The sequence below is a fragment of the Tachypleus tridentatus genome, chromosome 12, assembly GCF_004210375.1.
Source record: "Tachypleus tridentatus isolate NWPU-2018 chromosome 12, ASM421037v1, whole genome shotgun sequence".
Taxonomy (NCBI): Eukaryota; Metazoa; Arthropoda; class Merostomata; order Xiphosura; family Limulidae; genus Tachypleus; species Tachypleus tridentatus.
The window spans coordinates 108,902,506-108,926,398 of NC_134836.1; the positions used below are offsets into that span (position 1 = coordinate 108,902,506).

Sequence of the window (23,893 nt, forward strand, 5' to 3'; positions counted from 1 at the left end):
GTTTTGGTCTGACAATCAGTGCCTTAACACGTGTAACATCACATACTCTGAGCTTGTAATGTTATTACATATATTTCTCTTTAAAATAACAAAAATATCCCTTTTGCGTTTCTTGTTTTGAAGAGTATATATTCTTTTATACTTTGATAAGCTAAACATATCTCATTTATGAAGTCCAAGTAATACCAGCTTGGTTAAACAAAACATTAACTTCTAATAATAACCAACTTTGCAGATGAACAATGTTTCAATCATTAAGATTATTGTTTAAAAGAGAAAAAGTAGCACTGATAGCCCTCTTCTTATCTCACAATTTTTTTCATTTTAAATTCATCATAATTTAAATTATTTACCATATTTTTGTTTATTTCTTAGAAACAGATTTCCATATTTCTTTTAAATCAACAACTGGATTTTGGAACATTACAGTCCATGAAATAATGGTGTATTCCTGTGGCTTAACAGTTCACTATAATGTAGAACAAAATTTGGAAGCACTGTTAGGTTTTTTATATTTTAAAATATTAATATTTAATAACTTATAAAAACTGGTACAAGGTTTAACAAAAACATGTCACTGTAATTTATAATAAAACAATTATACAAAGTTGAGCAAGATTTTATAACAAATGTTTACATTTATATAACATGTTCCCACAAAAACTATTCTATGAAGTTTTTTCTCATGTCTTGAATTTCTCTTACTTTTTCCAATAAATAGTTACTTATGTGGCCACCTAATGGGTCTCCTTTGAAATCAAAATTGATGTCCATATATTTTCCAAAACGACTAGAATTATCATTTCTATTTGTCTTGGCATTTCCAAATGACTCAAGAATACAGTTTGACTGAAGAAGAATATTCTTCACTCTAAGGGTAAAAATAACAAAAACTAAGCAATAACTACATATTAAATAAACACACATACACCACATAAACCTTTATTACAACCGACAGAATGTCCAATACTAAAATTTCATAGTGTGTAAAAAATATGCTTTACTTGATAACAAAGTATGTTGTTATAGGCATTATAAAAGTTAAAACAAACTGAAAAGTTCTGGGTTCGAAGCTCACTGTGTTTTTACATAACAAGAAGTCAAACTCAGAATGTAAATATAATTCAAAAGTAATCTTTTTATAACACATTTACACTGCTTTGTATAAACTCATTGTGACTGTCAGATAATAAATATAGCTCTTTCATGCATCTTACCACATGGATAGGACCTTTCTGTCGACTTGGATTTATGGTTAAAATACACATTTCATTCATGTTAATCACTAAGTATAACCCTATCATACAACTGTCACACAGATGGCAACTATATAGCACACAAAAATGATAGCCAATGTACACAAATATACCAATAATTTTATAATACAGTCAGAATTTGCTGAAATAGGTAGTGGTCTAATCACTGGCAACAAATAAAGGTCACAGTATTTAACCTGATCAAGAAATTTACTGAATAAGAATGAAAATGTATCAATGAAATCAATACAGAAAGAAAATGTTATCATGAAACAGTGTATACTAAAAATTTCAAAATTCCATTACTTGAGAATTAGATAAGCCTAACAAATGCATGGTATTAAAGCAATGATATATCATTCAACTTCAAAACCACTGCCAACTACATGGTGATGATGACATTAAACCTAAATTATAAGCAATATTTATGTCATTATAACTCTACAATAATCAAATTATGTACAGAAATCATGGAGACAATTATTTCATAATATTCTGTTTAATATTTAACCTGTTGACTGCCAAGTATTTCAACTGCTACAGCAGCTCCTATGCCGGGTTTTTTCAGCAAAATTGAGTAATTTTTAAAACAATTTTGGATCTAAATTAAAACAATTTGTAAGTAGGTCAAATGATGTATGGTGCTGACATCTAGCGTTGAAGTTTGGTTTTATTCAGAACACATTAACTCGTCTGTGGCACTGAACAGGTCAAAGTAATCAGTACAGAAGAGAATCTTCTTAATTGTTATACATTGCAAGAATGGAACCAAACTTCTGACAATTCAACTTTAACAAGTAAAACATTCATCACGGATATGGATGTTTCAAGTAAATAATGTATTTAATATAAATATAAAATTAGAAATCTTAATAATAAAACCATGATTGACTTATAACACATTTACCTTTCAACTTCTTGCTGGCCACTAACATTAGTTATTGCAGCTATGTATCTCATGATGATTTTGGATGCTTCTGTTTTTCCTGAACCACTTTCACCTAGTCAGTAAAATCATAAAAACCACAATTTAAAAGTTCTGGTGTTACTATTATTGAACAAATATTTTTCTCAAAAGGTCATTCTGTATTAGATGTAACCAATTAGTCAGCTGCCTCTGTATTAAGCAAAGCTGTTTATAATATCTGTAACGTCTTGTGTACACAGTCTATAATGAGTGTATAAAATACAATGCATCTCAATGTTAGTGTCCTCTCAGGCCAAAGTTTACAATTCTCAAACAATTCAGTCTGATGACACAGAAATTCTGGTACTGGTTTTTATATTTAACATAAAGATGGATAGAAGATGATCTTATAACAAAAGAAAATAAGGTATGCAGATATCAACATCCCATATTTTCATAATGTGTGCTTTCTATTTTGCTGTAATTCTAGTCTAGAATCCAGTAAGTCTTGTTTAATTTAACTGTAAAATTATTTCTAGTCAATTTCAATGTTATTTGCTGTTTCATTCTGTAAAACCAATATCAAAGTACTGTGAATTACATTTACATACATAACATAATGTTTGGAACAATGAGATCTACCGGTCCATCTCAGCCGTCCTGTCCTCTAAATTAAATTAAATTAAATTTATTAAATAAATACATCTTAAAAAATCTTAGAGCTAGTCCTTATCATTCACATAGTTATCAGGCTTTCTCTTAAACTCACTAACATTTACTACCTCCATAACATCTGAAGGCAATCCATTCCAAAGACCAACCACAATATTAGAAAAGTAAAATTGTTTTAAGTGAAGATGGCTACTACCCTGCCAAAATTTATGCTTGTGTCCCCTAGTTCTACTATTCTCACTGCTAAATATGAAAAAAGTGATACATCAACACCAACAATTCCATTAACAAAATTAAATACTTCAGTTAGATCCCCCATATTTTTCTTTTTTCAAAAGAAAATTTGAGAGATGTAAGCCTCTCCTCATATGACAACCCCTTCATTCCAGACACCATCTATTAACCCTTCTCTGAACCCATTCCAACAATTCAATATCTTTTCTAAAGCATGTAACTCAAAACTGAACATAATATTCCAAACGTGGCTTAACCAGTGACTTATACAATGAAATTATAACCTCTTTAGACTTGTGTTCAATATGTCTGTAAATACAACCTTAAATCCTATTTTCCCTACAACTAACAACAGCACACTGCTTGGATGGTGGGCTTAAAAGTCTGGTCAACCCTTACACCAAGATCTCTTTCTGTCATGACACTGTTAAGATTCTCATCCAAATTTTACTTATAATTCAAATTATGATAACAAACATGCATTATCCTGGGTTTATTATAATCAAAGAACATTTGCAATTTATTTGCCCAACTCACCAAATGATCTAAATCTTTTTGTAAATCAGTGGCATCCTCTTCACAACTAGCAACACCTTAATACCAAGCAGAGATATATCCATATTTTTGGTAAGATAAAAAAAGAATGTGGAATGTGAGAACAGTTTTGGGACTTTCAAACTGATTCCCTACTACTTCCAAAGATCTCGCACTCAAATATTCGAACAGCATGCCAAGTGTGTTCTGCCATTATCAGTTTTTAAAAAGATATAGTTTAATTCTTATTCTATTACAGTTTTCCTTTTATTTCTAACATATACAGTTGTTGTTTCTTTATTCCTTAGTTAAACAGTTTATTTCATTCCAATCGTCTATCCATTTAAATGGTCTACTTCCACCTTTGCAACTGTGTGTTTCTTTTAATCTAATGTTTGGAATGCACATGCATTAGACATATTTGAACAGAAAAACGTAATTTTAATTTATCAAAGAAACAAAATATTTAAAAACAGTTTCAAAACTCAATAACCTAAAACAGGTCTGGACAATTACATAAGAACACTATTTTGACTCACTAAACATAACTCTGACTAATGTATGTAGAACAGAATAGCTAAGAAATCAATGACAAAGCACTATAAAGGCTTCTCACATAAAAACAACAACATAATACTATTTAATAGCTCAGAAATCAATGATACTACACTATAAAGGCTTCTTACATAAAAACAATATAAGACTACATAACAACTTCCATACATTTAAAATTACATTATAAGGGCTTCTTACATTAAAAAAAATTAATCTAGATTAAATATTTTAATGATAATTATTTCACATAAATAAGGTTAAAAAATGAGAAAACTCTGTTTCAATGTATAAAAGAAAATGTATTTCCCAGTAGTCTGGTCAACATCACATTTTATTTCTACTATAAACATTTTCCCAAGATACTGCCATCTCAGCTGATTTTTTTGATAAAGCTAACTAAAAACCCCTTGTTAAAATGTTTAAACACTAACATTTTAAATGCAAGTGAAAATTAAATAAATACAATTCTCATCCAGAGATTTGTGTTGTATTGATGGCAAACTGCCAAGTAATATAAACACTGTAGTTTCTTTTTTTATTGAGACCCAGTTTAATACTGAATACAGCAACAGCTGTACAATTAGTCATGCTTTGGATACGTTTTGTAATTTTTTTACATAATTTGTTCTTTAGTTGGTGTTCTAGGTTCATAACATTTACAGTAATCAGTGGTTATTTATGAAAATTATATTTCATAATTAATCATACCATACTTAAGCACATTTTAAAATGTTTTTCACAGTATAAAAAATTCTAAGGGTAAATTAGAGATCCCTATTCATCGAACAATTTTATAAAATGTATCAGTTTTTTTTCAAACATCTTCTCAACAATATATTTTGTCATCACTTTTAAAAAAATACAGATAAAAATAAAAAAAAAACATACTGAGACAGTGCCACAATATAATCATTTGTTTTCAATCATTTCAAGTTCTTATGTTGACAAAAAAGAAAAAAAAGTCCTCAATACACAAGGCCACCATACAACTCTACAAACAATACCTGAGATCACGATACAAGAATCTCTGGAACTTCTTTTCATGGATTTGTATGCCGCATCTGCAATAGCAAAAATGTGAGGTGTTCGCTCAAACATTTCTCTTCCTTTGTAGTCATTGACATATTCTGGTCCATATATGTTCATTGTACGATACGGATTTATGGAGACACACACCTCGCCTATGTACGTATAGATCTTTCCTGCCTCATATCTGCAAAATAATGTAAAATGTTTTAATAGACTCTATTTCAAAATTATACACATGTTCAATCGATGGGTTTCTAATAAAAAAATGTATTTAGACTTGCAGAAAATTAAATAGTTGACTGTCCAAAGGTCTCACATTACTTGTCAGATAGCTTCTTTAACAAAGGAAAGATGAAGTTGTGTATTGTGATGGCTCATATATTCTTTGTTCATAATTTTGGTATGTATTATTATGTAGTACAATATAGATGAAATAAATAGAATCACTTTATTGTAGCTTTGGTTGTGAAACACTGTTTGGTTACATTTATCTTCAACTGGGATATATGTGTGTGTGTATTTATTTATTTATGTTGAAAGGAATTACAGGTCTTTGAAATATCCCAAACTGTGTGACAATATTCAATGCATTCTTTAGTGCCACAAGCCTTACTAATACCAATTATCTAACTCTCATATAATATATTAATAGACATTTTCAATTTCCCCAAGCTCTAATTTGGTAAAATACAAAAAGCTGGTCAAAGTCGTGTTGAGTTCAACACCAGATGTTAATTAATGAATATCCAATTATTTATTACTTCATGGTGTAGTAACATGTGTCCTACATCATCTTGTATATATGGGACTGTAAAAGCACATGGAGCAGAAAAAGATGGGCTACTGAACAATGTATAGAATACTGCAATGATAGGGACAGGTTGCAATTAATTCTAATCAACTCATTTAAAAGTATAACTTATATAAAAAAAAAAAAAGGTAGATGAACAGTGATACCAACTAAACTAAAACTTATCTTAACTGAGCAGTAAAAACATGATAGATAATGCTGCCTATCTAATGCCAAGTAAATGCAATTTATCAGCCTTAATAATATCAGCTAGCACAATTTTCAACTGTTTTGTGATTGTAGTTCATATTTGCATAATAATGAACACAAAACAGAAGTAACCTCATCTGTCATAATGTCCAGATGAAGGTTAAAACCAAGTGAAATTTTAGACAATGAAAATTTTTAGTAATGTAAAAGTCTGGTGTAGGTTGAAACCTTTTGTGAGAGCATGTATTTCAGAATTTTAAAACCAACTATCAACCTTACTCTGGTCATGTAACTAGTCAACAAAAGGCCTACATTTTTCAAAATTGTGATTGTGGAATAGGATAGAGAGAAACATAATTCTCTCTATTCATTCAACATATGTATGTGAATTTACAAATTTATTATTCATTCATAATTTCTTGGGTAGAATACATACATTTTATTTTTTAGTCTTGGAACACACAAATGAACACCAGGTCTAAGTTTTTATTTAAAGTGATACACAAATTCATTATATTTGCAAGACATACATACATACAAACATAATATACACACACACACACACACAACACGAAATGTAAATGTTTCTACTATTTTATTTATGGTAACTTCTTTTGAAAGATTACATTATTTTAATATTTGCTTTTCTCTGTTTAAAACAATACTCTATACAGTTCAATTTCATATATGTATGTAGAGAATAAACAAACTATTATTACTACCAATGAACCACTACTGTTTTTTGATAAAATCCAAACTGGTTTAACTGTTGTATGTATACCAACGCATTACATGATGACCTTTAAACAAGTGCAGTTTTCCTGGCACTGTTTAAAATAACAAAACAGAAAACTGTTTAGTAATTTTGTCTAATGTAATACTCCTTAACTACCCTACACTTTGACCAAACATTGATTATAGTCTTATATTTATCACTTAAATAACTTTAAATAATGAAGTATTTGCTACAATTACACAATGGGTGGAAAAATTAACTTAGTGTTATACCAGTACATATATATGTGCAAACATAACCCTATATATGTCTTATATACCACACATCCTGTAAGCTGTTTACATGTTACAAAAAAGAAGCCTGAAGTGAATTAGTTATTTCAGTACTACAAATGTTTGTATAATACTGAGTTTACCTTATTAAACACAAAAGTTGGTCAGTATTATCAAACCTATGAATACTAACCTACAAAGTAATTAGAAAATATAGACAAAGGTACAGTAATTATTTACAACATATATAAACACCTATTAAAGCTTGATTAATGTAAAAAACACATGATATTAATGTTTTAAACAGCAAGTTTAAAAGAAATAATACAAGCTAAAAATTAAACAAAAACATTTGACTATTTGTTTCTCTGTGCTGCATGCTTTATGACCGTGTTTAACTTTGCAATGTTATATATTCAATTTACCTTACAATTTATTTCACACAATTCAATATGAATGAAAATAAATTATTTAATGAGCTAAACCTTCATTCTACATCTCATGAAATATCTTACATTAAAGCAATGGTATCGCACTGCTATAATACAAACACACACATTCAGAGGAGTGACAATCTGTGGCACTTCAAGCAGGTTGAAAATACAGTTCAACCCAAATAAATATTTTCATTAGTAATGAATAGCCTAAGGTAGAAAAAAATACACAGAAAGATGAAGATCAGTACAGGAGAAACAAGCACAATACTGTCAAGCTAACTACAAAATAACTACATCCAATAAAATACAAGGAAGATACATACACTGTTCTTTTAGACGTAAATATCACAATATAGTTTATGCCTAAAAGAACTCTGTACCTCCATGTATCAATGTGTCAATAAAATGCTGGGAAATTACATTTACACACTGCATGTGCAAGTTATACAAAAACACACGCACACAAACATGTCTTATAGTTTACTTCATTATACACGCTAAATGTTCATTTTGCCTAAAGTAATATTTCAAAAATATAATAGCTTATGAAAATAATAAATATTTTAATTTCATTATGAATTGGAAATTTCCAAATCAGAACAGTCTTAAAATTTCACTACATTTTGCAGATAGCACTATTAATTTGCAATATGCCACTCACTATCAAAAAATTAAGAATACTTATGTGATTAGTTTATTACACACACACACACACACTCTTAGGATTGAAGATGTAAAAAAAAATGGAACCACAACTAGTGGAGTCAGGTTTTGTTTTTTTTGTAGATGCACTTCATAACCCTCATTGTAACATGATGTAAAATATTTGTTTTTACTTATCTGCCAGATTTTCATAATTTTTGTATAACTATTCACTCATGTAAATGCTCTAGGTAAAATCCAAATTATGAAAACAATTTCCAAACTACTTCATTGTGTCGTATTTTAATACATTTTTTTTTTGCTTCTTAAACTTGCATTGACAATAATGTTTATTATCCTCATCCATTTTTATAACAAAACATTAGAAACTAATATCAAACAATATTCAATAAACTATGTGTACTTAACATCACATAAAAACAAAATACCATTATAAACAGAGACAAACCATTTATGTACACACATTTTAAAGAAACTTTGTTGTAAATTAAAGACACCAAGTCACCTGCCGATCCAAACAGCTGAGAACACAGTGATAGACATTTAAAAGTATGCAAAAAAATGCTAATTATATTTCAATCTATTGATAAACTCCCATACAACTGAACAGCACTGTCCTATTAAAAAGTGAATATTTTATCAAAAAAACAAACTTTGAATAAAAATATATAATACTTTTGTATTTTAATCTCCCAGTCACACAAATGAGTCTCTAATAAGTTCTTATCAATTCCAACACATATGACATTAGTTATCATTATATTTTATCTCAACTGAGATGTTTCAGAAGCGGCAGAACCTTTTAACCTATCTGCAAACAGATATAAAACAGAAACATGTTAGTTGAAGAATAGCATATCATTTGAAAAGAAAACTTAACCCTTAATTAAACCTACATTACCCTGTTTTCTCCAAACTGCCAAAATGTTATTACTTACCACTCACAGATATTTGGTGTTTTTCAATTTTTTTTTAAATTATGGTTGCTTGTGAAACAACATTTGAGGTTCAATACATTTTTGTTAATATGAAGTTATTCTAAATAGTACCAGGTTTATTTGTCTCCTCCTTACTTAACAGTTTCTGTGGTCATAAGAATAAACATGCAGGAAAATAAAAGGTATTTTCATGACTATTTTAATTAGTAAACTAACATGTTCTAACATACAAATAAACATTCTAAGTTAACTGTACTCAATAACCTGGAGATATGTCTTCCACAGTTCATTCACATTTATAGAAACAAAAAAGGATGACATAATAGCTAGCATTGATCAGGAAAACAAAGCTACACAAAATAAAAACCCAGAAATTCTGACAACCATTGTTGATGTGATGTTTTATGGCAAACACAAACTACTACTGTAAGGTCATAAGAAAGTAATTAACATTAGAGAGGAAACAATGAAAATGAAGTCTTTTGAGGCTCGTCATGCTTAATGATGGCTTCTGGGGTTAATAGGTTTAAGGATCATTTTCATGCTGCACAAAAGTATAAGATGATTCAATTAACATTTCTAGCAGCATAGTTTCTGAAAAGCTTGTCAAGAAATAGTTTTGCCTAATGACAGAGAATAGATGTTAATATATTAATGGTATAATTATTCAGACTATTATTCTCATCTTTGTTATGTGTATTTTTTCCGCAATGTTTCGACCAGTGATTTCTCCACCTGTCATCAGGTATTATATCACACATTTTGGATGCATCATAACCCAGAAGATTTTAATGGAATCACCAAGATTCGAACCCCAAAACCTGTGATTCCAAAACATCTGAAAAGTGTCTTCCTGACATCCAAGTGGTTATTCCCTAAATATATTTTGATTGTTTCTATTGATGGCAATATGTGGTTACACAAAGTATTTATGATTACTTTATTCCAGATGCTTTGTTTTTGTTCTCTATAATAGATGATGTCTCTTATACCAGACAGGTTACTGCAATATCCTTTGTTGACCATTATGATGTTGAGTAGATGTTACAGCTGACCAATGCCATGAGGGAACAAATGTTATTAGCTGACACTGTCAACTAGTCAAAGAGTTTAACTGTTGAATTCCAGCATGCTGTCCTTGTCCAGTTATACTAGATAATCACTAAGTAGACTTACTTTTAAGATCACCATGTTTTGATTTGATAGAAGTTACTTTGAGAGAAAGCGATAGAAAGAAAGCTGTTGGAATAAATAAAACCTAGCAAAATCAGCTGTCTTTTCATATGCACAGGTACATACACTGCAATTTCTCTTTGTTTGTCAAGTAATAAAACTTATACTTGGCATAAGACATCAGTATCGGGCCTATCACATTTTTAAAAACAATATTCTTAATCTAATCCATATTGGATTTTCAAGAATTAAAAGAATATAATAATAGCATTCCAACTATACTATATTTGGATATCCACTGCTAATGATGAGATTAGCTCAGTCCAGAGCTGTTCAAGTTGGCTATCATACAACAAACACAGTGGTGGTTGGAACACCATTTATATAAGCCATTTGATACAGTGACAACTGTTATGGTGTATGTGCTTTTTACAAACCAATGGAGAATACAAATTGTTATTATTTTTCTCAACTTTGGTCAGTTTCATTATCTCACAAATATTAAGAGGATTTAAATTATTTACTAGAGAATACTTTCTGTATTTTCTGATGAAATCTGATGTTATTCTCAGGTTTTCATATCTGATATTTTGAGAAATCTGTTTTGCATAAAAATATTACTACAGCTCACAGCCTTCACTGTACAAAACATACCTATACTTGATTTACTTGCACAGCATTCCAAACGTAGTTCCATTTCAAGGGTATATAAAATCAAAATTAAAGTAACAGAAATATTTGTTTTCTTGCTTTTGAAATTTGTATGTCATGCTGTGTTATAACCTAAAATGTGATTAATTTTTTTCATGATTGATTTTACTGATATCATGGCAGTACAAACAGCAATGTTAAGCTTCCCTTATGTGATGCCATTTTAGTGTCTTTTGACAGACAACACACTATAGTACAGTAGAGTAAGTAGTTAAAACTCCTGCAGATGGCCTTGAGCTCCCTTTCTGGAAATTACATAGTGTGATGTAACATAACAGACACAACACAGTCAATAGGAAGGCCTATATACTGCTCTCAAATATTTACCTACAAAGCCCATATTCCACCATTGTATGGCACATATTTAATTTACTTACATAAGCATTCCACCAACTATGCACAATATGAAGCTAGTATCACTATTTGTATTTACTCAAGTAAAACACAATGGATGCCTCTTGTACAACAGTCTGAACTTAAAGTGTTGTCTCCTCAGTAGAACAGCAGTAAGTTAATGGACATACAATGCTGAAATCTTGAGTTCTATTCCCCATGGTAGATACAGCTGATAGCTCAATATAGCTTTGCTACAAAACAAATTTTAAGCAAACATCACAGCTAAAATATTCCTTAGTAAAAACAACTACTCTAATGTAATTATTATTATTACTGATGGCTGTGCTAAATTACGTCTACTAGCAGTAACTGTGCTCAACTTCTTTGTGGTAAGGAGTTCCGTTTTTAATCACTAATGGAACTGGCATTTTGACACGAGTGTGAAAACAGATTATACTGTAGAATTAAATATTCATGCATTATGAGTATTCAACGCTTGATACTTGAGAGTTACCATATTTTATATAATTACCAGACAATTTTCATTTTTGGAAATTCTACCTTCAAGGCGATATTTTACCGTTTTATCGTTTGGGGAGGGGGGAGTAAAGACGTCTACAGTAACATCAAACCAGTGTAGACTCAGCCAAAAGACATTTAACTTTTGAAACCTATTTGAAACGACAAGCAAGTTTACAATAAAATCTGAAGCAACCTTATACCTAAATACACTATATCAAACATGTAAATATTATTAATATAGTATATACTAAAATGCCTCATCAGGACAAAGTTTGTTTTTGCATTTTGCAAAAAGCTACACGACGGCTATTTGCGCTAACCGTCCCTAATTTAGCAGTGTAAGCCCAGAGGGAAGACAGCTTGTCATCACCACCCACCACCAATTCTTGGGCTACTCTTTACCAACGAATATTGTCACATTATAACACCCCCACGGCTGAAAGGGTGAGCATGTTTGGTGTGACAGAGATTTTAACCCGTAATCCTCGGATACGAGTCAAGTGCCTTAACCATCTGACCATGTTGGACAAAGGAATGAGTAAGAATTTCTTTATCTCTGGATATTAATCCGAAACTTTCTCTTCCTACAAAGTTGTCACAGATCGCTGCCTGAGAAATGGCCTAGTTTCTGACAGCTCGCGGGTTAAAAGTACGTGCCAGTTACGTTTAACGTATATTATGCTGTTACACACAGTGTTCTATATTTACATTGGGAAAGCTGAAGTCTAATGACCTGTTAGAGGACATTGTACTAAAACATTATAATTACCGTTGTCTTCAAGAAACAGTGTAACTGATGTACGCGTCATAATATCGTATATATGTATATATATATCGCCTTATACTTTATTAATTCACGTTGTCTGGTTGAGAATTTGTTCGTCTGTGAGCTCCCCAGTGTTAAAGCTAGCACGAATAAACTCGGCAGGTGTACTGGGGGGTACTCAGAAATGTCTATTTATATGACGTCCCCCCCCCCAACAATGTGGCTAAAGGATTGTCTATGCATGATTAAGGTCCAGAATTGTTGAACCAAAATCAGGCATCGAGTTTTGTGTTTATGACCCAACAACAAACTCACAAACTAGCGGGTCCAAATGTAATATAAACTGATGAAAATGTGCTAAAATAAAACAATATGTTTTAGGGTATGGAACCCCCATCGACTGTTCTTTTAAATCACTTTGTGATGGTTGTAGAAAATACAATAATAAAATATGACATGAGAAGAACTCTGAAACATTTAAAAAAGTTGTCGCACGCCAAATTTTCCCACCAAATTAAAAACCCGGGCTTCAACACCTCAGTACTGTCTCCAAAACATTTGCGATATAAAATGAAGTTTATTCTACTTTTGATACTTCAATATGTTCTATATTACTCATATAGGTGGAAAATATACTTGTATTATAATCTTAAAAAAATGTTTCATGATGTTTGATTAGACCCTCAAACGAATAAATACTTTGTTCCATTCCGTAATGCGCAGTATTCAGCACTAGTTGATGCCTGTTGAAAACGCGCAACGACAAATTTCCTAAAATAATGCTGAATAAATAACAAATGTGCAGTCAACGCGATCTCTTGCATCAGAGCGTATAGCAATATGATTGTCTAGTGGGCCCTTTACAACCGTAAGTTGTCATTCCACGTGTTATTTCAATGAAAAGAAGTGTAATGAGTTTGTTCATAAGCAAAGGAAACAAACTGCAATGCACTGTTGACAAACATGTTTTGATTTCGAAGCAATGGGTGCATCCAGCACAACAGAGCGATCAAATTCACTAATTAACCGCGAAAATATTTTCTGCTGAATGCCACTGTTCCTTGTCATCGACTTGAACGCAAGCAACAAAAGACTGCTATCAAAGTGAGTGCCTTTTAACTAAACTAAATTACTCGGCATGATACGATAAAATCATGCATACATATAACATTGACATAAATATATATAAAACTGTGCAATAACAAATACATACTCAAATATGTTCTTTATTCATGTTTTTTTTTCATTCATACACCTACTTTGTAATTGTTTCTTACAGACAGTTGACGGGAAAAATTCAGTTTTTCTCTTCTCGTGAAATTCCCTCATAAAAAATATTTTTGATAAGTTTTTCTTTCTCAGATTGACCATTCAATCCACACAAAAACTGGTGGATCGATACAAAATTTTAGGAAATGCAAGAAATAATAATTTTCCTCTAATGTTCGTTTGTTTATTTGTTTTTGAATTTCGCGCAAAGCTACACAAATTCTACCTGCGCTAGTCGTTCCTAACTTGGCGGTGGATGGTGATGACTAGCTTACCTTCCCTCTAGTCTTACACTATTCGTTGGTAAAAGAGCAGCGGAATTGACCGTAACAGTATAACACCCCAACGGCTAAAAAGTTAAGCATGTTTGGTATGACGGGGATTCAAACCCGCGACCCTCGATTTTTTTTTTCCAAAGATTAACCGTTCAGAAGATAGCGGACACGTTAACTATCATAAAAATAAACAGCTAATGCAACGCAACATAATTTTCTATAAGAACAAAAAACAAAAAATATATTCTAAGAAAACGTGATATCACGTCTCTTTCATGTAATAACAGTTGCATTTATTTACTGGTCGTAAGGGTGAAATTGACAGGAATGATAAACTGTTTATTAACGGTAATGATTTCCCACGAATGATGAGAAGGCACATCCAAACACAAATATGCTCACCTTGCCCAATACTTAGATAGGACTAAATATGTTTGTAATTATTCAGTTCTAATAATTTCAATATGTTCGAGATGCTAAACTTTTTTATTTTTTCCCTGAACCACCAAGAAAGAACCCAATAAACTCTTAAAAACTTAAAGTGGAAGTAGAAGATAACACTTAATAAAATATCCACTTCACTATATATTATGCCATATCCTGTGCTGACGAGGCCTTTCATATAATACCAAGGCTGATATAATACGACAGACACAGCAGTGTTTGAGACGACGCCATATATATTACGAATTACGTGAACAACCGTTAACTAGATTACACTGGCGAATTGTAATTTCTATCAATCAGTCATCTTACAAATCAACATTAGGGTTAAGTAATAATGACATTCTCTATTTCAACAACAACTATTATTATTTTTAACTTTAATTTACTTTATTCGTCGTTCAGAAGAAGAACCGAACCAGCAAGCTTGTCTTAAAGTTATTGTTCCATGAATAAGCTAAGTAACTATACTGTCAACAAAAAAAGGAATACATGAGCAATTCTAAGAACTTCTAAGAGCAAATAAAGGAGATACGATAAAACGTCAACGACACCTACAACGTTATAACTGATGATAATGAGTAACTTATAAAATAGTTCCTTTGCGTACTTTGATGTTGACAACTGACAAGTGGGTGTGCATGCAACTTTTTCCTTCTATGAAACTCATTACGTATACAATACTGAGTACAAAAAGAAAACACGTGCAACTCGAAAATTCGAGAAAAAAAAGTTCTGAAATTATGAACGTAGCACAGTAATTTTAAAACTTTTTTCGTCATTTTTAAACAAACTGGTTTCGCAACGTGTACAAATTGTTGCCCACCTGGTTTTAATTTATTTTTGTTCGTTTTAATTTGTGAATTTCTCATGAAAACGTGAATTTCAGTGAAGATGATCAAAATTTCACGTTAAGGTGAGGAAACAAAATTCGTAAATAAACGTGAAATTACGCTGAAGAGCAGTGAAAGATCAACAGATTATCCAAACACCAATAATAGAGTATTTGTAGTGAGTCAAGTAATGTACGCCTAAACCCAGTTAATAATCCTGTCAGTCATGCATTTAAATAAGGGATGTTCTGTACAGCTTAAAGCAGATTTACGATCTGATAAAGTAGTTAATTTCCTGTCCGATCTCGCAGTTAAAACTGGAGACCAGAGCATCCTGTTCGAAATGTTTTGTTCTTAAGATCTTACTTGTTAGAGATAATTTCTTTCATCTACATGTAATCTGGTCGGGACACCGTCAATTTTAACATTCCACAGAGTACGTTCAAACTTCACCTACCGGCTGTTTTTTCCGCCAAGCGCCGATTCTCAAAAAACCAAACCAAAAAAAAATTCAGGTAATTGTGTTTAGAAATGCTCTAAAAACTCGTGTAATTAATGCACGGCTATCACAAAGTTTCTGTCGCTAATTATGGTAAATATTCCGAGGTATCATGATGCAAGTAAAACTCGCGTTAAAGACTAGAATAATGTTAAACTGACGAAATGCATCGCGTTTAAGAGGGAAATGAATACAAGAGAGTCAGTGGAAATTATGTTTTGTTTATTTTTGAATTTCGCGCAAAGCTACACGAGAGCCATCTGCGATAGCCGACCCTAATTTTATAGTTCAAAACTAGAGGAAAAACAGCTAGTCATCATAATCCATCACCAACGCTTGGGCTACTTTTTTACCAACAAATACCGGCCGTAACTTTATAACGACCCACGGATGAAAGGGCGAGTATGTTTGGTGTGACGGGGATTCGAAACCGCGACCCTCAGGTTACGAGTTGAATGCCTTAGCCATCTGGCCTAGAAATTATGAAAATATTTTAAATAAAGGCAGATAGTATCCAGCGTTAGAAGAAATGAAATACCCAAAATATGTTTTATAACTTCTTTGGTTGTGTTCAAAGTCGAGATGGTTGTGAAGATGTAATACAAAGTAATATAGATTGGAAGTGATGTAGTTTATGAGAGATAATTATAAATTCATTACTACTGATCATGGTGTGGTGGCGTTTGGATACATAGTCCTGGGCGTCCACACCTGGGGAATGAATGTGTAAGTGCTTCCTTGCATGTAGTCTTTTTTTAGGACATTTCTCTGTTTTGTTTTAAATTATAACCATGTAACATTGTACTGTTTTTAATTTTTACTATTATACATGTGAAAAAGTACCGTCATGGTATTTATAGATGTATATTTTTCTTGATTACAAGTACATCACTTCAGGAAATAGGAACAATATCCTGAAACTTTACCGGGTGATAAGACCTTGTAAGTGTTTTCCAGACATCCACCTACCAAAAGAGGTTCTTTACATACATCATATTAAGTCTACATCATATCAAGTGGATACTGGAATAATTGTTTAAAAAACATTACTACAACCTACAGGAAACACTATGTTATTAACAGTTGTGATAGTTAAACAATTTTCCACCTTCTTTAACTCAGACTGTGGTGATCCAAACTGTCACACATTTTCAGTGGATGTGCTCAACTGGACTCTTACTTCATTTACCCAATTTCAAGGCTATTTGTTCAGAAATACCAGGAGATATAACAACTCCAGTTTTGATTGGGTTTCCTTATTTTTTTCTCTTTTCTTCTTTACACCAAGTAACAAAATTTTATTTGATAGAAAAACATATCAAATTTTTATGTATTTTTTTCTTCCAAATTTGGTACATTGATAGATCTTTATAACCTACAATTAGGAGTTTAATTTGGTGTAAATATAAGCCATATATGCAAACTTATTCAAAAAATTGCACACCTATGCAAAACATTCACATGAGCTATTGATCTGAAAATTTCACTACTGTTTCATTTAAAAGTGCACAGTTTTTAGTCTTTTGTCATTCAGATTAAAGACAACTGACTAAGAACAGTAAAAACTATACGGTAAGAAGCATGTGCACATACATCTTTATTGGTCAGGCTAAACAAATTACATTATCAGTTTGTAGCTCAAGTTTTTAAAGAATCATATGATGAACAGTTAGTATTCATTGCCAACTTTTAAGCACAAATTTGCTAAATTAAGTGAAATTTTGCTAATTAAAGAGTGTCTAGCATCGCGTGATATTAGTCTAAATAATAATACTTGATACCATTCTACCAAGTGATGACAAGAAATTGCTAAGCTAGATTCCATAGCATTACTATAAAGGAAATTATTAACACTGTTTTAGAAAGGAAAAAATTACAACCACATATTATAAAGAATCTTGTTGGTTCTATAAAGTAAAAGTTATTCCAAACAACATAGTTTTGATCCCAAAGCTACACCAGAGCTACAAATCCAAATATAAATAATCCTCTTTTAATTTATTAAATTTACGTCACCTTAGAATCTAAAAATAAAATAAAATAAAAACAAATGTACTGTAATCTTAAATTCATTGCTCTTAGCCCCCACTCCTACCCTGATTATTTCACGACACTTTAATTACTTTATTGGAAAACTAGTAATTATTCCACTTGGATAAATGTATTGATGATAGGCCTAGAACCAGTCTTTACAGGCTTCTGTTTATCTCTAGGTATAAACACTCTTAATACAACAAGATAGCCAGGTTGTGTATAAAATGTTGGAATAGAAAAACATCTTAGAAAAAGTCTTTAATGAAATATTAAAAACAGCTTTGAATTTTTTAAACTTATTTTATTGTAGTTTTGACATTATTAAAAATGGAATAATTCAACTGAGTATTACTTTAGTTTATTGATATGAATGTGTGAGTAGAGTTGTTTTCATCAACCTGTAATTTAAACAGTCCCATTTTGTTATAATAGATAAAAACCTACAGTAAAATTAATGTTGGTTTATGAATTCAAGAATACTCTCTTACTTAGCTAATTTGTTTTTAAATTATCAAGAAAAAACATCATTGAAACACTGTCCAAAATCACTTAAAATTGTAATACATCAGATATTATGATACTTTTGTCAGTTTTAAACATAAGATGTTTATCTAACTTTCTAAACACTGCAAATTCAAGAATAAAGTTCAGTTTAATAATAAAAAACCAAAATTACTGTTTACCATTTATAGATATAAATAAAAAAACTTAAGTTCATTCTTTCTTCAATTTTATCCACTACAACATTTCTTTCACCAGATTATGCTTTCCATTTCATAGTATTATATCTTTTAGTTAAAAAACATGAGTAGTATTTGAGTGCATTAGGTTATATCTGTCATCACATTGAGTTTTCTTAGTTTTCATATAGATAATTAAAAACTTAATTTTTTATTAAAAAATTACTTCCCAACTTGTCATATTTATATCATCAGACATTTCCTCAATAAATTCTAAACCCTCCTTATCATAGAGTTTGATGATCACAAATTATCCATTTTTCTTATTTTGCCATTATTCATGGACATAGTTAAAAATGAAATTCAAATAAATTAGAGAGCAGAAATTTTCACAAGTATCTCTCTAAAGTATTCTTTCTCTTTCCAAGAATAAATTGCTGTGTGTTACTGCTCATGCATCATTGTTAGCCTTGTTCACAACAAGGAGCAAGTGGAACTAACAATATGTAACCTCCCTGCACATAAAAGGGAAAATCTGAAGTATGGTATAACAATTTCCTTTAACATCTGTCAACACTGCCTTAAGAACTATGGTAGTTTTCTTACTCCTTGTTTATAATTATGTGCAGGGCTTCTGGTAACAAAATGTAATCAGTCTGCTCTTTAACTTCTTTCATAGTATGGGAAAAATATGATGATTACTTCTCAGTAAATTATTCTAAGAAACTTAAAATTAATAAAAAAGTATAAAATAGGTTTTTAATAAATAAACAAAGGAGATGTTTTGTGTATACAATAAACATATATTAATCCCAATACAAAGTAGCTGAAACTTAATATTAACAGTCACCTATGTGTATATTACTTTAATGTTCACATTTATGTAACTAACCCCCACACACCCATGCTGTTACTACCGAACTTTTCCAAGACTTGAAAAACCAGAAATACTTCTATGTTTTATTGTGCTGTTCACCTAAATTTGATGCTTTTTATATTGAAGAATCCAATGAATTTCATTTAAATATAACCTTTAGATTATTGTACTTGTTAACTTGGTTTGGAGTTCTTTGGCACAAAGTCATATAGTATTATATGCATCAAACAATTGGTGGTCTCATTTATGTTTTTAAGAACAAATATTATGGAATAGTTAAAGAGATGAAGCTAAATATGGCAGAGCCCAAATATTTAAATAATCCTTTAACAGTGGGAGTGGAAGGACAGCTGGAAAGATGTTAAATAATGTGGTACCCAAGTCAAGAGAACCAGCTTTCTTTGAGTAATTCAGAGAAAAGTCACAAAGCCCAACAAAGTACAAAATAATACAATTATATATGAGATGCATTACAGTCTTTTTTTTTAGTTTCTATCATATACTGAGTCAGGTGACATCCATTGCTGCAATTCTCCCTGAGAATGATGGGAAAGTTATCAATGTCTCATGAAACATTGTTCACCTCTCACAAAAATAGGAGAAAAAAAAAGGTGAAGAGATGGAGATATTGTCAGTAAATGTTTCATTCAGAGCATCACAACAGGTATGTCCTCCAAATGTTTCATTCAGAGCATTACAACAGGTATGTCCTCCAGTATTGATGAGAAAAAATTTGCTATCTGAAAGCAAATAATCAACATATGAACTCTTCCATCATTTCCTCCACCACCTCAGAGTGGAGTAAGCTTCCCAGTGTGAACAAAAGAAATTACAACTGCTTAATAAAACCATTTGATTAATTTTCCTTCTTGAAAACAGCAAAAGAAAGCATTGTATGATGATACAATCAGTGGAGATGTCTATGACAATGACCAGGGAACACTGATTAGCACATTTATTGATGAACTTTGTTAGTCAAGTAGCAGAGTTATTTTACTTCAAACATGATAATTACATGACATATCCTCTCTTTATGATGAATTATGTTGAACAGTGATAGTGTCAGTAGTTTTCAAGAAAGCTGGTAAAAATATAGGTACAGGATGGGAAAAATTAATTAACCTAATTCAGTTAGCAGTTTTATTGTAGCTTTTCTGTAGATATCTCAATTAAAGAACTGTTCCATTTTGACAGTTTACCACTTATTTTGTGTCAACAGAAGACTTTTTGACATCCATAGACACTACCTTGAATCATAAGGAAAGATTTTTATTGTATAGTCATGAATCTGATAAGGGTAAGATTATATAATTTATCTCAAAACAGCTGGTATGGGTATTCAAACTTTTATCAAAATAAAGTAGAGAACATTTCAACCTTCTTAGGTCATCTTCAAGTTAAGAAAGATTTTGTTTTCCTTAACTAGTTTTTATATCAGCAGGTGGATGTGGTAATGTAAAAGTCAACATATACACTCTTGTAGGGAAAGATATTCCACACTTAAAAGTGAAGACTCATCTAACTCTCAATACTCCTTGATTGGAGTTTAGCGAGAATGTCCAAATCCATGGTTTTAAGAAGGTCCATCTCAACACTGATTCCTATCAAAGAATATACAATATTGTAAGGATTATTCTGATAGATGTTCTCTCAATGACCTTTGGTTTGCAGAGGAACTCACTGTCCTGCAGTTGTGATTTTCCAACTGGCAGGTATCTAGACCATAACTTTTAAAGTGGCTTTGAAGAACTGACAATCCCCTCTCATCTTTATGTGGAAAAATGGAAGTATCTTAATTAGTGATGTTTCTGAAAAAGAATGAAGTATCATAAATTTAGGTATATGGAGGAAAGATGTGGAATGTGTGTTTGGAGAGTTATTAGTACATTGGTACTTGATGGTAAATATGTTCATATGATTTTACACATCCACAAAAAAAAAGAAAAAAAGAGAAAAGTTTGGTACCTACTGATCTCACTCACTATGGAATCCTAAAAGTACTTATGCCACACTATTAAAATCTTAACCCAATCATTATTGGACAGTACAGTGATGTCAGTGTTTCATGGGCATGGGCACTATACCCGAGCTAGAACCAAACGTAATGTACACAACACCTGTTGAATACATGTGATATCAGTATTCGATTGGGCTCAGCCACAACTGATATTGGCACTTGATTTATACTAACCACAACTGGCTCAATGACCCAAGTGGAATCACCCAGAGCTGCTACCTTCAGGAGTAAACAGCTAAAGTGGTGTGTTGCAAGTCACACAACAGTCACAAGGATTATTTCCTTCTATCATAGTCACTGTACAGTCTTAAAGTTAGTTAATTTACAGTGAGATCTTAGATTTCTTGTGCTGTGTTTTCTCATGGTTTCAAGAAATTCTGGAAGTTATTTTCAACCATTTGAGTATCACCTGAGGATTAATTACAAAAATATATATAAAGTTTCTTATAAAGATAAGAATAATCTATATCAGAGCCATAGAAAGTGGTAAGGCCATGGCCTGATCATTTTTTTCTTCTTCATGACATGTACAGCTACAACTCGTGTATTAACACTTACCTCTTTTAATTCAATACATTATAATGTGTGTACATAGCATTTATAATTACAATGACTCAAGATTCAATCTTATAACATTAAATTTTAAAATCTTTTCTGGGAGGCATGTCCATAGACCCCCCCACCCAGAAATAAAAATGTGGCAATGACCTGACCACTCCAAAAATGCTTGCTACAGCAATAAATATAAAATTAGCATTGATTATTATTATTACCATTGTCTTCATATGCCATAACCTTTCAAGAAGCATCTATATTTGAACCATACTATGACTACATCTCATTTTGAAGTTTTAAAACTAAATGATTCTGGTAAACTTCCACAGTTTTAGTCACTGAAAAGCACAGTTTGAAAGAAAATTATATAATAGTGGTACTACTATATTCAAGCTTTCACTAGAGGGCTCATATAGCTAGTCACTCATTATGTTTACCTTGTTACTGGTTAGTTTATTTACTTAATATAGTTGTAGAAGCTGAATGAGATTTAACATTTAAAGAAGTTCAATGTAGTGTAGTTTGTAGATACTGTATTACTAAAGTATTTATCAGAGATAACTTTACTGAAAAATACAGTTGAAGTTCTGACTACAGAATTTCTAAGGAATTTAATGAACACACCTTTTTCTTTTGAAACATATAAACAACAGAGTTTTGACAAGTTTTTCTATTTAATTTATTAGACAAACCTTTTTTTTTATAATTCTGGACTACTACATTTCTGCAGAAATACTTAACTGAAGGTTTATTATGCTAAAAACCGGGTTTCAATACTCATAGTGGACAGAGCATAGATAAACCATTGTGCTTAATTCCAAACAAACAAACAAACCAATAATTATTCTACTCTGAATACACAAATGAATGATCTTAATTTCATTTGTGTCACAAACGAATTTACCGATGTTTGAATGCCTCCACTGTAATTACCCATCTCTTTGTTGGTCGGGCTATACTCTAGTAATTTATAAACACTTCTGAAACTTTACAAAAAAACTGTTACTACGTTATGAACTCTCACAACTGTAACACCCGTCAGTGTTAAGTCTACAGAACACTACTTAAAATAATATACGGGTAATCAATAAATAGAAATGTGAAAACACTAAATTAAAAACCTGTAAACAGAGCTCTTCAGGGGTTAGTATAAGGTTTTTGGTAAAAATAAATATATAAAATAACGTGAACAGAATACAAATAAACAAAAGTGGTTAAGGAAAATGGAAAGATGAGCTTTTAAAATCAGGAATAGCGCATAACCAACTGGCAACACATTATATATTCTCCAACCAAGTATTACTCATACAGTATTATCCCTTAAATAAATGGTTAGATCATTTTGAGGACGAGACTTAAGACTTCCTACCACTCCTATCCGTTAACAATAGTTATACGTCTACTGTTGATAGATATGCACGAACTACAGTTTCAAACGTCAAATCACCAGATATAGTAAGGGTATGAAATTACAAGCAATAACAGAACACGAGGTATTTAATTTACTCGGTGTTTGAATGACAGATCATGTAACATAACCCACACAATAATGTAATTCCACAAGTTGCACAAAACGACAATGAATGAATATTCAGAAAATATACCATCGGCTTACTTCAATGTGCAAAAAAAACCAAACATGCAGGGTTTATTCGCTGCAATTTTCAAT

The 23,893-nt window shown here is 31.3% G+C and overlaps 1 protein-coding gene across 1 annotated transcript in view; it reads right to left on the bottom strand.

Moving 5' to 3' along the window:
* Positions 1-23,893, bottom strand: part of LOC143234320 (unconventional myosin-Id-like) — a 75,118-nt gene that overhangs the window by 45,092 nt on the left and 6,133 nt on the right. The window contains 3 exon segments of the mRNA XM_076471605.1: positions 706-871; positions 2,164-2,257; positions 5,163-5,371. Of these exon segments, the coding sequence (XP_076327720.1) occupies positions 706-871; positions 2,164-2,257; positions 5,163-5,371 (469 nt within the window).